The sequence below is a fragment of the Scyliorhinus canicula genome, chromosome 20 (genome assembly GCF_902713615.1).
Source record: "Scyliorhinus canicula chromosome 20, sScyCan1.1, whole genome shotgun sequence".
NCBI classification, from domain to species: Eukaryota; Metazoa; Chordata; class Chondrichthyes; order Carcharhiniformes; family Scyliorhinidae; genus Scyliorhinus; species Scyliorhinus canicula.
This window is the reverse complement of record NC_052165.1, coordinates 39190233-39207112: the sequence shown is the minus strand read 5'-3', so window position 1 is coordinate 39207112 and position 16880 is coordinate 39190233. Positions and strand designations below refer to the sequence as shown.

General features: G+C 42.8%; 1 protein-coding gene across 3 annotated transcripts in view; it reads right to left on the bottom strand.

Moving 5' to 3' along the window:
* cracr2aa (calcium release activated channel regulator 2Aa) overlaps positions 1-16880 on the bottom strand; it is a 123043-nt gene that overhangs the window by 48668 nt on the left and 57495 nt on the right. For all 3 annotated transcript variants that reach the window (XM_038781279.1, XM_038781278.1, XM_038781280.1), the window contains 7 exons: positions 16108-16254; positions 12366-12456; positions 12134-12226; positions 8915-9102; positions 5994-6065; positions 1458-1512; positions 1169-1260 (listed from right to left, as the gene is read on the bottom strand). In XM_038781279.1, coding sequence (XP_038637207.1) covers positions 1169-1260; positions 1458-1512; positions 5994-6065; positions 8915-9102; positions 12134-12226; positions 12366-12456; positions 16108-16254 — 738 coding nt within the window. The remainder of the gene's footprint in view (positions 1-1168; positions 1261-1457; positions 1513-5993; positions 6066-8914; positions 9103-12133; positions 12227-12365; positions 12457-16107; positions 16255-16880) is intronic.

Here is a 16880-nt window from a genome sequence, read left to right as displayed (position 1 = left end):
TAAATATTTACACCCTGCACCTTTAACAAGCAGAAATTTAACTTCTGATTTTAACTGGTTATTTAACATATTTAAACAGTTATACCCTCACATTGTGAATTGAAATGTTAAACAGGACTGAGAGCTTATTGAACACAACATATTGAAGCAGGAGTAGACCACTTGGCGCATTGAGCCTGTTCCACCGTTCAATGCGATCTTGGGCTTCAACTCCACTTTCCCACCCGTTCCCGTATCCCTTAATTCCCTGAGATATCAAATATCTGTTTATCCCAGCCTGAAATGTATTCTAAGATGGAGCATCCACAACCCTCTGGGCTAGAGAATTCCAAAGATTCACAACCCTTGAATGAAGTAATTTCGCTCCATCTCATTCCTAAATGATCAGCTCCCTTATCCTGAGACTCTGCCTCCATGTTTTAGATTGTCTGACCAGCGGAAACAACCTCCCAGCATCTACCCTTTCTTCTTCAGAAACTTGTACATTTCGATAATTCCTCTCATTTTTCTAAATGTCAGAGAAAACTGACCCAATTTACTCAGCCTCTCATCATAGGACTACCCGCTCAGCCCAGGGACTAATCTTGTGAACTGTTACTGTACTGTCTCCAATGCAAGAATAGCCTTTCTTAAACATGGAGATTAAAACTGCGCAGTGTTCCAGATCTGATCCCACCAAAACACTGTACAATTGTAGCAAGACTTTTTTATTCTTGTACTCCAATTTTCTTGCGGTAAAGGCCAACATGCCATTTGTCTTCCTAATTGCTTGCTGTATGCCTGCTAACTTTCTATATTCATTGTACAAGCTCACCCAAGTCCCTTTGAACACCAACACTTACAAGTTTCTCACACTTTAAAAAATATTCCGCTTTTTCATTATTACCACCAAAGTGAATAATTTAACACTTCCCTATATTATGCTCCATCTTGTTGCCTACTCACTTAGCCTGTCTACATCTTTTTGCGGCCTCCCTGTGCCCTCCCCACAGTTTACCTTTCCGCCCATCTTGTTATCCAGGGAATGTGAGTTAAATTTACTCAGCCTCTCGTCATAGGATAACCCCCTCATCCCAGGGACCAATCTAGTGAACCTTCGCTGTACTGCCTCAAACGCAAGTATATCCTTTCTTGGAGATGGAGACCAAATTGGTGTCTGGAAACTGACCTGTTTGACAACAGCCTGGTGCCTGTATACTGATCAGTGACTGCCGTTGTCCTGTGATTCCACAAGTTGGAAGATCCAAGGGTGGAAGTCTTCTGTGAAATCATAAAGATGTGAATTATTTTATCATTCCTTTATCATGCATTATTCCCAAAGACTCTTTTCAGAGTTACATAACATTGTCTATTGACAAAGCAATTATGGTGACATTGCAGCAATTGATTTGAGAAGACAAACAGAACATTTAAAAGTAAAAGTTAAGAACATTTAAAAAAAACAGACAAGGACCCACCTGCAAACCAGCCAGGGATAAATCTCGTTCAGCTCGAAGATGTTTATTCATTTCCCTGCAGTACATTTCAATGTGATCAAGCAAAAAAAACACAACTCAACAGCTACGAACATGAATCCAAGGAACAATCTTAAATTTTAGTGCATTTATTGGAATAATTATGCGTCAAAATACAATGTGATTCCCAATCATTCTTTGCACAACTGGCTAATTTACGGGATAAATGATGTTGGAGGTCATCGAGTATATTTTTTCGGAATCTGTTCATTTTCTTTATTACACAAATTGTTCCAAATTTTTCATGACTCTACCTTTAGATTGTTGCCAGCAGGTGCTATTGGGACATTCCTAAATCCAAAATTCTGTAAGTCATTGATGTTTCTTAATTGGTGAATTGTCCAGTTCTAGAACTGAAACGAGGAAGAACTACTTATCACAGAACTTGTGGTGAATTTGTGGAACTCGCTGCCCCATAGAGCAGTGGAATCTGGGTCATTAAATGGTTTCAAGAAGGAGGCAGATATATTACTGATTAAAAAAACAGGTTGAAGGGATATGGGCAACAGGTGGGGAGGTGGATTTGAGACCAGGAAGAGATCAACAATAATCTGATTGAATGACAGAGCAGGCTCAAAGGGCTGAATTGCCTACTTCTGCTCCTAATTCCTATGTTCCTATGGTCCTAGATGGTTATAGTCGTCTTAGAGGTAACCTTTCTCTTTTGAACTACGCAGAGTTTCCGAGATGGGCAATCATACTTGTTGACAAGTGATCACTGAAGAAGAAGATTAATATCAATATATTGCAATGAGTTGTTGATCGGAATGTGACTTAATGGAAAATTGACACCACTGATTAAATAAAACTAAGTAAAATGGCAAAATGACGTGGGAAGGAGGTGTCCGTCTGTAATTATTGAAGTTTCCGCAAACTTCGAATTAAAATTGCCACAGTGAAAAAGAAAGGTTGCAGATACCTCCAATTGCTGTTTTCTATCTAACACGTCACAACAGGCATAAAGTAAGTGTACTTTATGTACCTCTGTACCAGGTGCAAAACAGTTTTTGAAAGGAGAGATATTTCTTAAACTGCACACAGCCTTGTTGAGACCATACTTGGACAGCTATGGTCTCCTTAACTAAGGAAGAATGTGCTTGTCATACAGGGAGTACAACGGACGTTCACCACACTAATACCCTGGATGGCGGGGTTGTCTTATGAGAAGAGGTTGAGAAAACTGGGCCTGTATTCTCTAGAGTTTTGAAGAACGAAGACTGATCTCATCAATATTTACAAAATTCTTACAGGGTGGATTGAGATCGGATTTTTCCGCTGGCTGGTGAGGGTAGAACCAGGAATGGGGGCCGGGGGGGGGGGGGGGGGGGGGGGGGTCTCAGAATATCAGAATAAGGGGTCAGCCATTTATACTGAGACGAGGAGGAATGTTTTCACTCAGGGTGTGGTGAATCTCTACTCCAGAAAAGGGTGGATAATCAATCATTGAGCATGTTCAAGACAGAGATCAATAGGTTTCTGGATACTAATGACATCAAGAGATTATGGAGATAGTGAAAAAAATGGCATAGAGGTAGATGATCAGTAATGGTCTGTATGAATAGCGGAGCAGGCTCAAGGGGCTGAATGGCCTTCTCCTGCTCCTATTTCCTATGTTGCTATTCAAGAGATGTACGACCAGCTGCAATTAGAAGTGGAAACCAGCTACTAAGTTAAAGCAATAGTGTTAAAGAGGAAGAATAAATTAAAAGGACTGGGGAAGTTGTTCACTAAATATCACAACTATATTGGATGACTAATTGGAGTTGCAACAGGCCATTTGGCCCAACTAGTTTAAGCTGGTGTTTATGCTGCACACAAATCTCCTCCCACATTATTACAAAAGCGATGGGCATGAGACATTTTCATGTACTATTTCTGTGTTTAGCATGATTCATCTCTCCGATTCCATTTGTATAATATTAATGTTTTAATTTTTCATCAGTGATATTCAGTCACTTCAAGACCAGAAATGATCAACACTACACGATATTGCCATATATTTGATCAAAGCCTGTTAAGAACGGTAGAGTGGCACAGTAGTTAGCACTGCTGCTTCACAGCACCAGGGACCAAGGTTCGATTCCGACCTCAGGTGACTGTGGAGTTTGTACATTCTTCCCATGTCTGCGTGGGTTTCTTCTGGCTGTTCCGGTTTCCTCCCACAGTCAAAGATGTACAGATTAAGTTGATCGGCCATGCTAAAATTTCCCCTTAGGGTAGGAATAGGATGTGGAATTCTTTCAAAGAGTCAGTGTAGACTCAATGGGCTGAATGGCCTCCTTATGCACTGTAAGGATTCTAAGAACATGAGAGCAATTTTTACCTAGAAGGTGGTGACGTTCCGGAATACACTGTCTGGGAGTGTGGGAGAGGCAGGTTGCCTCACATCCTTTAAAAAGTACCTGGATGAGCACTTGGAACATCATTGTCATGTGAGAGTATCTTTAAGAAATGGGTGTTAATAAAGGGTATGTATATAAATATCTGTAGTGAGAGTATCTTTAAGAAATAGGTGTTTATTACTGCAGTGATGTCAGAGAGTGGGTGGAGCTGAGCTGTCTGTCAGCATTTTACTTTCACTTTAGGTTGTTTTGCTACAGGGTGGGTTGGTTTCATTTTAGTTGTGGAGAAGCTGCAATCACAGCAGCATGTGTGTGAATCTCTGCAAGCTTATGAATGTCCATTTTCTGATTTCAACGTGGTAACTGTTCTCAGTAGTGAAATTAAGCCTGATGTCTTTCTGTTAAAAGGTGTTTTATAAGTCTTATGGATGTTAAAAGGAAAGTATGAATTACTCAGTGTTGTATTCTTTGGGGGTTGTATTTGAATTAATGGTTGCTAAGATGTTCACTGTATGTTTTAAAAGGGTTAACTTAAATTCATAGAATAAACATTGTTTTTCTTTTAAAAATACCTTTCCATTTCTGCTGTGCCAGTGGGCCGTGCTCCCCATACCACAATCCATTAAAAGTTGTGGGTCAGGTGAACTCCATGATACACTTTGGGGTTCTCTAAACTCTGGCCTATAACATCATAACATGCAAAGCTATGGGCTAAGTGCTGGTAAATGGGATGAATTGGATAGGTTTTTCACATGTTGGTGCAGACCTGATGGACCGAAGGGCCTCTTCCATGTGATTCTGTGAAATAAGAGGCATAGGCCTCTCAACCCCTCGAGTCTGCACAACCATTGAATAGAACCATGGCGGATCTGTTTGAGGCCTTAACTCCATGTTCCTGCTTGCATTCCATAACCCTTGACAATTGTTGATCAAAGATCTGTTTAACTCAGCCTTGAATGTATTCAATGACCCAACATCTGGTCCTCGCTGGAGAAAATAATTTCAACACTAACGTCTCTCTAAGAGAAGAAATTCCCCCTGATGTCAGTCTTGAATGGGAGGCCCCTTATTTTCAAACTGTGTCCCGGAGTTCTAGAATCCCTCTCAGTGGCAGGGGCAGGGAAGAGGGGGATCATTCTCTTCGCACTCACGCTGACAAACTCCCTCAAAATCATTCATGTTCCAATAAGATCAGCACGTATTCTTCTAAATTCCAAACGAACATAGGTCCAACCTGATCAACCTTCCTTCATAAACCCCTTCATCCCAGGAATCAGCCGAGTGGGTTTTCTCTGAACTGCCTCCAATGTAAATATTCTCCTCCTTAAATGCGAAGCCCAAAGCTGTACGGAGTATTGTAGGTGTCCTCTCTCCAACATGCTGTACAATTATAGCAGGACTTCCCTAGTTTTATATTCTACTACCCTGGGCCAAATGAATAATTAAATCGTGCTCCTCCAGCATCTGGACACTGACTGACTTGCCTCATGGTCAGGTTATGATTTCAACAATGTCTGGGGCGGTGGGGGGGGAACTCTCCATTTTCCCAGCAGTGTTTTTCTCGGCCGCTCGCCGTTTGCTGGCGGCGGGATTCTCTCTTCCCGCCGCTTGTCAATGGGATTTTCCATTGAAACCTCCCAACCCCCCCCACCCCATGCCGGCGGGAAACCAGCGGGCGGGGGTGCGCTGCCGTCAGGAAAAGAGAATCCCAATGGCTGGAGAATTCCAGCCCTGATATCACAACACAACATTAGATCCTGCTCCTTGCACAAGTCTCCAATCTTTTCTGGTCAAATTATCAGTGGTTAGGGTGGGGAAGGAAAATGGGGTTGAGGCCGCAATGGGATGAGTTACAATCTTACTGAATCCCAGAGCAGGCCTGAGGGGGCTTTCATAGCATCAACAAAGAGTCCATACCAAGTAGGTCGAAACAGGAACGTACTTTATTTTACAATTTACTATTATACACGGTTCCCTAGTTCCCGACTGTGTCTTCTCTGGTACCTTACTGGCCATCTCTATTTATGCAAAGTCTAAGGATCCCCCGCCCCCTTATCAGGGAAGCCCATATTCTGCAAGATCCATGGAGTAATGAATCATCCCAATGTTGAAGTCAGCACCAGTTCCACATTCTTACCTGAGGAGATCCAGCTGTTTACAAAGGCTCAGCTTCTCTCTCTCCAGGCCTTCCGACACTCGATAGAGCTCCCTGAGGGAAAGATATCATTCAAAATTGCTTCAACTTGAATTATTTCCCATTAGTTTTTTTCATCTTAAACCTAACATTCCATCCTTTTAATTCTTATTGCATAATTTTGTCTTTCTCAATCAGGACCTTATCACTTGCATCCTTGAGGGGAGTAAGGGTGGAAATTGCAGAGACACTTGCCACAATCCTCCAATCCTCCTTAGATACAAGGATGATGCCAGAGGACTGGAGAATTGCAAATGTTATATCCTTGTTCAAAGAAAGTAGAAGGATAAACCCAACAACTAGAGGCCAATCAGTTTAACCTCAACGGTGGAAATGTTTTTAAAAATCATACTCTGGTACCAAAAGTAACAATGTCTTGGACAACTGTGCATTAATTAAAGAAAGCCAGCAAGGTCAAATCGTGCTTAACTAACTTGATTGAGATCGCTAATGACGTAAAAGAGGGGGTTGATGAGGCTAATGCAGTTGATGTGATGTACATGGGCTTCCAAAAGGCATTCGATAATATTCTTCTCCGCAAAGTTGAAGTGCAAGGATTAAAAAGAACAGTAGCAACAAGAATACAAAGTTGACTGAGTGACTGGAAACAGAGAGTGGTGGTGAGTGACTAATTTTCAGATTGAGGACGGTGGATAGTGGGTTCCTAATGGGCCTGAGTTCAGACCACTCCTGTACTCGATATATGTTCGTAAGCTAGACTTTGGTAGTCAGACAAGTATCTTGAACATATATAAAGAGTGACTGCTGTGTGGGCTGTGGTGCATTATCACCCCTGGAAATGACATTTTGGTTTAGTTAGTTAAGTTTCCTTGACTTTTTAATCCCACCAGGGCCTTTTCATTTTTGATTTACTGATTTCTGTTTTCTCAAAAGAATATGAAGAGGGACTGCTGTGACATTAGGTTGTTGGCAGGTGGGAGGCAGAGATATATAATGCTGTATTCTGTAAATAAACAAACTATCACAGATTTGAGCCAGGGAAGTGAGATAGAAATTTTCGGAGATGGGAGGAGAAGGGGATTAAGACACTAAAAGATTTGTTTCTTGGGGGTTGGTTTGCAGGATTGAAGGAGGTGGGAGCAAAGTATGAGCTGGAGCAGGAGGAAATGTTTACATACAGGCAGGTGTGAGATTTTGCCAGGAAGGAGATACAGAGCTTCCCGGTGGAGTCGGCCTCCACATTGCGGGAGGAGGTGCTGATGACAGGGGGACTGGACAAGGGGGTAGTGTCAGCGGTTTACAGAGCTATTTTGGAAGAGGAGAAGGCACTGTTGGAAGGGATCAAGGTAAAGTGGGAGGAAGAGTTGGGTTTGGGATACATTCAACAAACAGTAAATGATGTGTGACAGAGTTTTCTCACACACTCTGTCCTTATCTCCATGTCCCCTTGACAACAAATGTTGGCCTTGTCAGTGGTTCCCAAATCCCATGGAAGAGTAACTCAAAAGGAACTACCACTTTTTTTTGCCTATTCCTTCATCCTATCAATATTTCCTTAACCTACTTTTGGTTCTTAAATTTATTTACACTGCCTCTTATTTGAATATTGTCTGCCAAATGACATTCAAAGTGAAAAGACAAGGAGAAAAATAAAAGCCTGTGAGACACAAATACCCACCTCCACCCACTCAGGAAAAAGCGCCTATAACTCTGACTCCCTGTTCCATTCCTTCTATTTACTTTTTAATTCCAATAGTCACCTCTGCTTTAACTCTATGCCCCTTAACTTGGTCTCCTGTGTGGTAGCCTGTCCAAAATATTCCGGAAGTCCCTAAAAGCCGCATCCACTATTTTCCATATATAAATTCCTGAAGTAACTCCGTCAGTTTTATCAAGTAAAAATGGAATACAAGTCTTTGAGGGGGTTTCTCCGGCCTCCCAGCCATGTGTTTCTTGCCGACAGGAGGCAGCACGCGGGATTCTCTGTCCCCACCGCTGTCAATGAGAATTCTCATTGAAGTCACCCACGCCGCATGGAAACCCGGTGTGTGCTGCCAGCAGGACTGGAGAATACTGCCACAAGGAACGGCTGGAGAATTCCGGCCTTTATTCATCAGCATTGAACATCTTCACAGTTATATTTTCAGCCTTTGCCAGATAGCCAAATGAGGAAGATTGGATTGAATTTAGGACTAGTCTGACAGTAAAAGAGCAATGTGTGAAATAAAATAGCCAAATTACTTCAACAGTCTCTCTGGGCGCGATTCTCCGAACCCCACGCCGGGTGGGAGAATCGCGGGAGGGACGGGCGAATCACGCCGTGCCGCCCTGGCACCCCCACGCTATTCTCCCCCCCCCCCAAATGGCGTGTCGCGTTTTGCAACAGGATGCTCGGAGAATCGCAGGCGAAATTCTCCCAAAGGGAGACAAACAGCCGCGCCGGAGTGAAACCCGGAGCGTTTCACTCCGGCATCGGAGGCCGCTCCTCGCCCCCTATTCTCCCCTCCCCCCCCCCCCTCCGGGGAGAAACACTCCTGGTTTCACTCCAGCGTCGGCTGTTTGTCTCCCTTTGGGAGAATTTCGCCCTCTATTTTCAGTTGGGTTTGGATCTTTGACTCACCATACTGATGATCTTAATAGATCATATTGGATTCTGCACGAGAATGTCCTGGGATATAAAGGTATCGGATCATCACAATTCTACAGAATAAGATAATTAAGATAACTCAAACTTAAAAAATGCAAATTGAAAAGTGATCTAATGAGCAAATGGCAATAGCATACATCAATATTGGCAATTCTATCTACCTATTGCATAATTACTTCTATTATGTGTGTTGTAAAATATTTCAAGCTTCAAAGCTTGTTTACATTTTACCAAAGGCATTGCCACAGGAACTCACATTTCACTTTCTTCACGCTGTTCCGATGCTTCTTCCTGCATTACCAGTACTTGATGCTGAGCGTGTAGGAGGTCATCATTCGCTTTCTGGAGGTCTTCCTCCAACTCCGCATTCATCTTTTTTAGACTCTGATTCTCTCGCTTTGACTCTTGGTTCTTACTCTGCAGCTCGATACACCGTCTCGCCAACTGATTTGGATCCATAAGAAGATAGACAATGAGTTTGAGCTGTCAATTTTCACTGGACTCTGGTGCCCTTAACCTTGTGTAGATAAACATTGTGCAATTAACAGCAACGGTCGGAGAGCCAGAACTGTTAATCAAGCAATGTTTTCTCTGGGTGTCAGATATTTCAACTGGCTTATGGATTTCTCAACTCTCAGCCAGGCCTCATATTCTTAGCTGAGAACAGACATTCATTAGAGCCTCACCAGAGTCCCAGGGAACATATTGCTCAATTGACAGCTTTGCCTTTCTGACCTCTACTGTCAATTTCACAATAGTTATTTACACAAGTTTAAAAGATTTCAAGCGCTTACACTTTTAGCTATTTAAACTTTAAAGAATCTGGATGATGACACATGTATTGCCCTGTAGTAAAAGGATATTTTAACACAGTGGAAAGTTATGAATGAATTAATCTTTTAGACATCGTTTTGTCACTATACGGTTCATTGGTCCAATGCAGTGTATAGTAAGCCAATAGGCATGGAAATGCCATAGCTTAGCATTGAGACATAAAGGGTCATGGGAAGAGGGTGTGGCGGGGTATACTTGATAAGAGGGACATGAGGGGCCATAGGAGTTACTTGTGGGACATACCTTGGCAAGGGGGCCAAGGACCATTTGAACTTGCATTTCACAAGGTCCCCTCATGCAGACTATTTTCACAACATTGCTGAGGTGCCATGAACCATGATTCATTGAAAATCTGGCCAGACTCCTTGAAAACTTTGGAGGACTAGAAAATGGCCAGCCCTGCAATTGTGCTGGCCAGGTTGAGAGTGCCAGGTGCATGCTTTTGACCAGAAGCAGCCCTTAAAATGTACTCCCAAAAATCAGAAATTGCAGGAATGGGACCAGGAATCCTGGAATTGGGTCCCTGCTGCCATTTTTAAACAACAACTGAGTCATCCTGACTCAGTGAAGATTTAGCGCAATAACTCTGCTTACCACCACTCCACAAATCCATTATAATATGCTTTGCTCACAATACTTTGTCCACGTTTTTTCATTCAATTTTCCTGTCAACTGGTGTCTGGCACATTGAGCTCGACCACTATTATAATTTTCCCCAAAATAACTCAAAAGGCTTTCTGGAGAAAAATTCACCACCACTTCTTTCTTCAGTAATTTGTAGTTTTAATCTACAAAATAAGTATTAAACCAAAATTAAAAAGAAGCAGGTTGATACCTGGTATGAGGAACTTCCATTATATGAGGAGAATGAAGAATTTTTTTTGTAAAGAGAGTTATGAAGGGGCGATTTAATGGAGATGTCCAAAATTCTGAGGGATTTAACTAGCGCAAGTAGGGAGAAACTGTTTCCTCTGGCAAGTGCATCAGTAACCAGCAGCCACAAACCTAAAATAACAGAGAAAAGAATGAGCGGGGTGGGGTGGGAGGGAGGGGGGAGGGGGTGCAGGGTGCTGGGTGGAATGAAAATACATTCTTCACACAAATGGTGTTTCAGATATGGATAGCATCACCTGATGGAATGCGATATCAAAGGAACTTGCAAAAGGTAATTGGACATGTAGTTGAGGAGGATTGATTTGCAATGTTATGGCACAAAAACTTTAGGTGCAGGGACTTCATTTCAATGAGCCAGAAGATGGCACAACGGGCTGAATGGCCTCCATTTTGTGTCTCTATGGTTATAATTCATTGCTATTCCAGCATTGTCTTTTTCTCGCGACCAAAGCTTTATCCTTCGAGGAACTTGACCTCTTTGAAAGAAAGTGCATTTTGTAGAAGAGCCAACTTCAATATATTTGGCGGGTAGAATGGAATGTTAATTGTCTGTTAATTCTATTTAATTATATGCACCTAACTTGTACTCCTATGAATAGAAACAGACTGAAAATGTGGTGGTTGGCTCAGGAGTTGCATGTTTGTAATGTGTATCTCTGTAAATAAATGGTCAGAAAAGTGTGTGAAAATTGGCTCCAGTTGTATCCTTTACCACCTGGTTTACTTGATTATAACATGGAAGACAAACAAATTGAGGGAAATGAAGCTACTTCGCAACTTCTTTTTCAGCTGAGGGTAAAGTTGGAAATTAATGCTCCCTTTTAGTATAGGGCATGGGAGGGGTGCATATGATATAATAATAATTTAAAAACTCCAGGTGGAGTAAGATAGGAAGAGTTTGTTCCTTGGATTAAAGATTTGCTCAACAAAAGGAACTATTGTCGAATGGGGTCTCCCCGGGTTTATTTGAGGCTCCTAAAGATCACATTATTAACAAATTAAAGGTTTGTTTATGATGTTGGTATAGCACCAAAGAAGAACAAAACATCATTGTAAACGGTTGTCGGGGGGTTGGGGAACTTGGGTTCAATAGAAATAAGAAAATGGTAATAGAGAAAATAATGGAATTTAAGGTAGGATAATCCCCAGTAGAGGGTGGCTACAATCAGGAAGTTGGATTTAATGTAATCTGTCATGGCAGGAACCAATGTGCCGGGCCCACTTCATCGCGGGAGAGGCTCCTGGCAACAGCCGTACCTCCTCTGATTAATCTGGAGGGCAGAAGGCCTGATTCCTGGTCACCAGCAGCAGGATGTCAATTAAGCTAATTAATGAGACAATTAACACAAGTTGTCTCTGAACACACTGAAATTTAATGGTGGCTCAGCCATTGAATGGGGGCCACGCAGCTTTCCCGGACCCTGAGAAGACTGGCTAACAAAACACTGCAAGGCAATTGAGGAAAGGTTCAACGGGACAGAAACTAGTTTCCCTGCTGGGAGCCTCCAGAACAATGGGGTATAACCTGAGTATAAGGCCATTCAGGGATGAACTCAGGAATTGCACCCAATTTTAGCACAGAGCTAAATCACTGGCCTTGAAAGCAGACCAAGGCAGGCCAGCAGCTCGGTTCAATTCCAGTACCTGCCTCCCCGAACAGGCGCCGGAATGTGGCGACGAGGGGCTTTTCACAGTAACTTCATTTGAAGCCAACTCGTGACAATAAGCGATTTTCATTTCATTTTACCCTATTCTGTTCCTGAATAAGTTGCTCCTGTTCTTGCTCTTTAACTCTCAGCAAATCTTCAAGTTCTTGGCACCGTGATTTCAATTCTGAACTCTGAACAAAAGTAAGTGAGACAAAAAACATTTATAAAATCTATTAGAGTGCCTGCAATATATGTTAGAAAGGCACAGACAAATCTAGAAGTTAAAGAGACATTTCACCACACTTCGGTGCTTTTATTTAAAGTCCTTACTTGGTTAAACATTCTGTCTTTTTCGCTTGTTATTTGTTGCTCCATTTCATTTTCGAGATGGTTTATTTCTTCACCGTAGTCAGCTGCTTTTCTGTAAATAATGAACACACATTGACTTGAATTCTCACAACGAAACCCCATGAGGTAAAAACAAGAATCAGAGAGATTAAAGAACCAGAAAATCTGAATCACATAAACTTCTCAAATTCCATTTCTCAAACTTCTTTACCAAATTTCGTATGCAAATTCATATAACCAGTTACCACCGCAAATCTCCTAACGGACCGTGTAATCAAACACTGAGAAATATAAGATTGGAGTTAGTCAGCTCCAGAGTGCCTTTGTTGCTTTAAGAAAGGTGACTCTGACCTTGCTAAAGGTGCTTTGAGAGAACAAACTGCTGACTCTAGCCGTGAATAGTACGCATCAGACAAAGCAGATTCTAGTGATTAGACTGCTGAAACAGGAGGTACAGAGCATTTTACATGCTATAGATTTTAATGCAAGGGCTAAGAAATATGATCCCTGTAGAATCAGGCATGGGGGGAGGGCAGGGTTGTGGGCAGTGGGGTGCGGCTGAGGCTGACAGGGAGTAGGGCTGGATAGAGAAGGGAACGGTTGAGGCAAGGGACAGAGTAGAGGCAGGGTAGAGGTCAAAGGGACAGTGGGGCAAAGGGTAAGAGGCTTGACATGTAGTTTAGAGGATGGGCCAGTGGAAATTTCTTCACGTATTAATCACTCCGCACAAGTGCTGGGGCAGAGAATAGGACACCACTGGTGCCAGCTCACCAGAGGGTAAGATTGCATAATAGCTTTGCTGCAGAGAATTCAGGTGCTGACTTTGAGAACTACTGAACAGGGCTGATGGGGGAAAATATCAGGAAACAATAAACAATCTGCCAGGGACTTGGTGGAGATGATGGAAGGCATGGAGGAGTCTAGCTTCAACTTTTCACAGACCATGCAGACTCTTTGTACAACATGGAGTGGATTCTATCAACATCATGGCCGTGCATTCCATAAGAGTTCCTCCAAAACAGATCTCACAGCTCTTCAGAGAAACTCCATGGAGGCCCAGTCCCAGGAGAGTAACTCTAGATGCCATGTCCCTTCTCAAGATGACTGCATGCCCACTGCCCCATCAACCACTCCCCCAGTGCCTTGAGAGTGGTCAAAATGTTGGTGCACTGGTGATGGGAGGTGATGGGTGAAGTACCTCTCAGATATGTAGCTCTCTTTGATCCGTTGTGCATACAGCCTCAATGTCCACCTCTTCCCTTTTGTTTCTACTGCCTCTCTTCCTCTAGCTCCAAAGTGAACTTTACCAGACCACCCACTGTTTGTGAAGTGTACAATGCAGGAGACTGGGCCTGTATTCATGAGAGTTTAGAAGAATGAGAGGTAATCTCACTGAAACTTAAAACATTTCTTAAAGGACTCGACGGAGTAGATGAAGGATGGTCCCTTTAGTCGAGGTGGATCCAGAACCAGGGATCACAGCCTCATCATAAGGGACAGGTCATTTAAGACTGAAATGAGGAGGAATCTGTTCACTCAGAGTGCGGTGAATCTTTGGTACTTGCCATCCCACAGAGTCCTGGATGCCCAGTCATTGAATATGTTCAAGACGGAGATCACTAGATTTCTAGATATAAAATATATCACCACAGCACTGACACCAGATGGACAAGAGCGGCTCAAGAAGGAGCTCAGCACCACCTTCTCACGGGCGATTAGGGATGGGCAATATGTGGCAGCTTAGCCAGTGATGCTCACTCCCATGAAAGAATAATAAAAAAATATAGGGATAGTGCAGGAAAATGGCGCTTCGGGAATAGATCAGCCATCATCTAGTTAAATGGTGGAGCAGGCTTGAGGAGCCAAATAGCCTACTCTTGCTCCTATTTCCTATGTTCCTACATTCCAGAATGAACAAACGCACCAAAGAATTACCCAGTTATCTGAAAATGAGAAAGCAGCAACTAAAGTGGAGGTTAACCCATTCTGATGAAAGGCGTTTCTGATTGGCAGTGCCATGTTGTGCTCAATGACATGCCCAGCAAAAGGCTGAGCTAATCGGAAGTAGGAAATGTGATGAGTCAGAAGTGCAGAACTCCAATTTAAGACGTTATTCCCCAGGAAACAAACCTGAAACCAGTTAAACACCCCGAACAAATGTGGATTTTCTGTCCACGATACTGGGTGACCCAGGTGAAATGGAGTCCTGTGCAGCTACATTTTTACACCAAGGCCATTATATTTTTTTGGAAATGTTTTGCCTATAGTCCCGGAGCACAAGCTTCTGGATTTTAAACTAGATTGTCTTCATCTGGAATCTTGCTGAGGGATATTCCAAAAGAACTAAGATTTGTACCATTACCATGCATCCCACACAGCAATCCAGAACACTGTTACAATTCAGTGCATTTGAGTGCATTGGAATAATGTGGGCAGAATATAATCTGGCCGGTGAGAAGGGCCATAGCATGGGACATGGGGTGGGGGGGGGGGGGGGAGTCAGAATCCCGATGACGGAAATATACGGAGGAATTAAACGGCCAGTGGGAAGGCAGTGAAGAGGTTAACCCTCATGAAGGCAGAAGGAAGTCAGTTAAGGTTGTTAAACAGGCAGACAAGTTATTTGCACAAAATAAGCAAAATACTGCAGATGTTGGAATCTGAAACAAGAACATAGGACACTGGAAAAACTCAGCAGGTCTGGTCGCATCTGGAGGAAGAGGAAACAGAGTTAAAGTTTTGAGTCCATTTGACTCTTCCTCAGAACAAACGGGAAGGGGAATATGTTGGATATTATACTGTAGCTGGGAAAGATGGCAACTAAATGTAGCAAACTTAAGAACATGAGACAGATGGCCAGTCTGGCAGGGTGGCGGGTGGAGGAGGGAATTGCATCGGAATGTTGTATGGGATTTAAAAAGCAGGGTTAAGATGGAGGAGAAAGGTCACAGTCTAAATTTGTTGAACTCAATGTTGAGTCCTGTAATGTGCCTAATCAGAAGCTGTGATGCTCCTCCTCGGGCTCGTGTTATTTGCATGTTGCTGGACAGAATCAGCTGCACCTTTGGGAAATGTGCCAATAATGCGCAGGGATCACAAACCATCAGATCAGTAAGAGCTATGGAAGAAAATTTTAGCTAATCCATGAACAGATGTAATCTTGGATAAAAGCAAATTACTGCGGTACTGGAGTCTGAAACCAAAAGAGAAAATGCTGGAAAATCTCAGCAGGTCTGGCAGCATCTGTAAGGAGAGAAGAGAGCTGACGTTTCAAGTCCAGGTGACCCTTTGTCAAAGCTAAAAGGCATAGAAAGTGGGAGATATTTATACTGTGGGGTGAAGGAATGAAAGATAAGTCATAGCCACAGAAACCAAGGGAAGAGTGTGCTAATGACAATCCTCAGTGAGAACAAAAGGTGTGAAAGACTAAACAGCAGCTAAATGAAAATCAGAGGGTAAGCTGTGACAGATGTAGATGTGGGGGGAGAGAGGACATGGGTGGGGGGAGGGGGGATGTGGTTGGGAGAGAGGTAAAATGAGAAAAAGGGGTGGAGGAGGAAGCAAAGGGGAGAAAAGGTAAGAAAAGGGGGGATAAGGCGGGGGGAAGAGTGGTGGGGAAATATATATAAAGAAATAAATAAATAAAAGAAGCAATCTTTTCACCCTTTCTCGTACTTTATTTAAGTAACTTGCATGGATGGAGATTTTTAATATGAAAACGAACCTTTTTAGAGCAAACTCCATCATTTCCTTTTCCTTGTTGGCCTCTTGAATCTGAGTGGAAACTTTTGTCAGGATCTCTTCAAAATTAGTCAATAAATGCGGCTCATCTTTTCTCAGTTGTGTCCAAAGATTTTGGATTTCCCTTTGGCTGAAAAGTAAACAATTTCATATTCTTTCAAGGGATGTGAACCTCACTGGCAAGGCCAGCATTTGTTGTCAATCCCTAATTGCCCTTGAACTGAATGGCTTGCTTGGCCATTTCAGCGGGCAGTTAAGAGTCAACCACACCTGGAGTCATATGTGAACCAGACCATTTGAGGCCAGCAGATTTCCCTCTGCGAAGGACATTAATGAACGAGATGGGATTCATGATAATCTATGATAATTGGCATTACTGGGGCTAGTGTTACAATTCCAGATTTATTAATGGAATGTAAATTCTGTTAGCTGATGGGATTTGAACCCATGTCCCCAAAGTATCAGCCTGGGCCTCTGGAATGTAAATTCTGTTAGCTGATGGGATTTGAACCCATGTCCCCAAAGTATCAGCCTGGGCCTCTGGATTATTAGTCCAGTGACATTACCACTATGGCACCATCTCCCCCACATTAGCTGACCTCCTGGAACAGTGCATAAAGCAGTCAGGATTAAATAGTAAGAAGTCTTACACACCAGGTTAAAGTCCAACAGGTTTGTTTTGAATCACTAGCTTTCGGAGCGCAGCTCCTTCCTCAGGTGAATGAAGAGGTGGGTTCCACAAACACATATACAGAC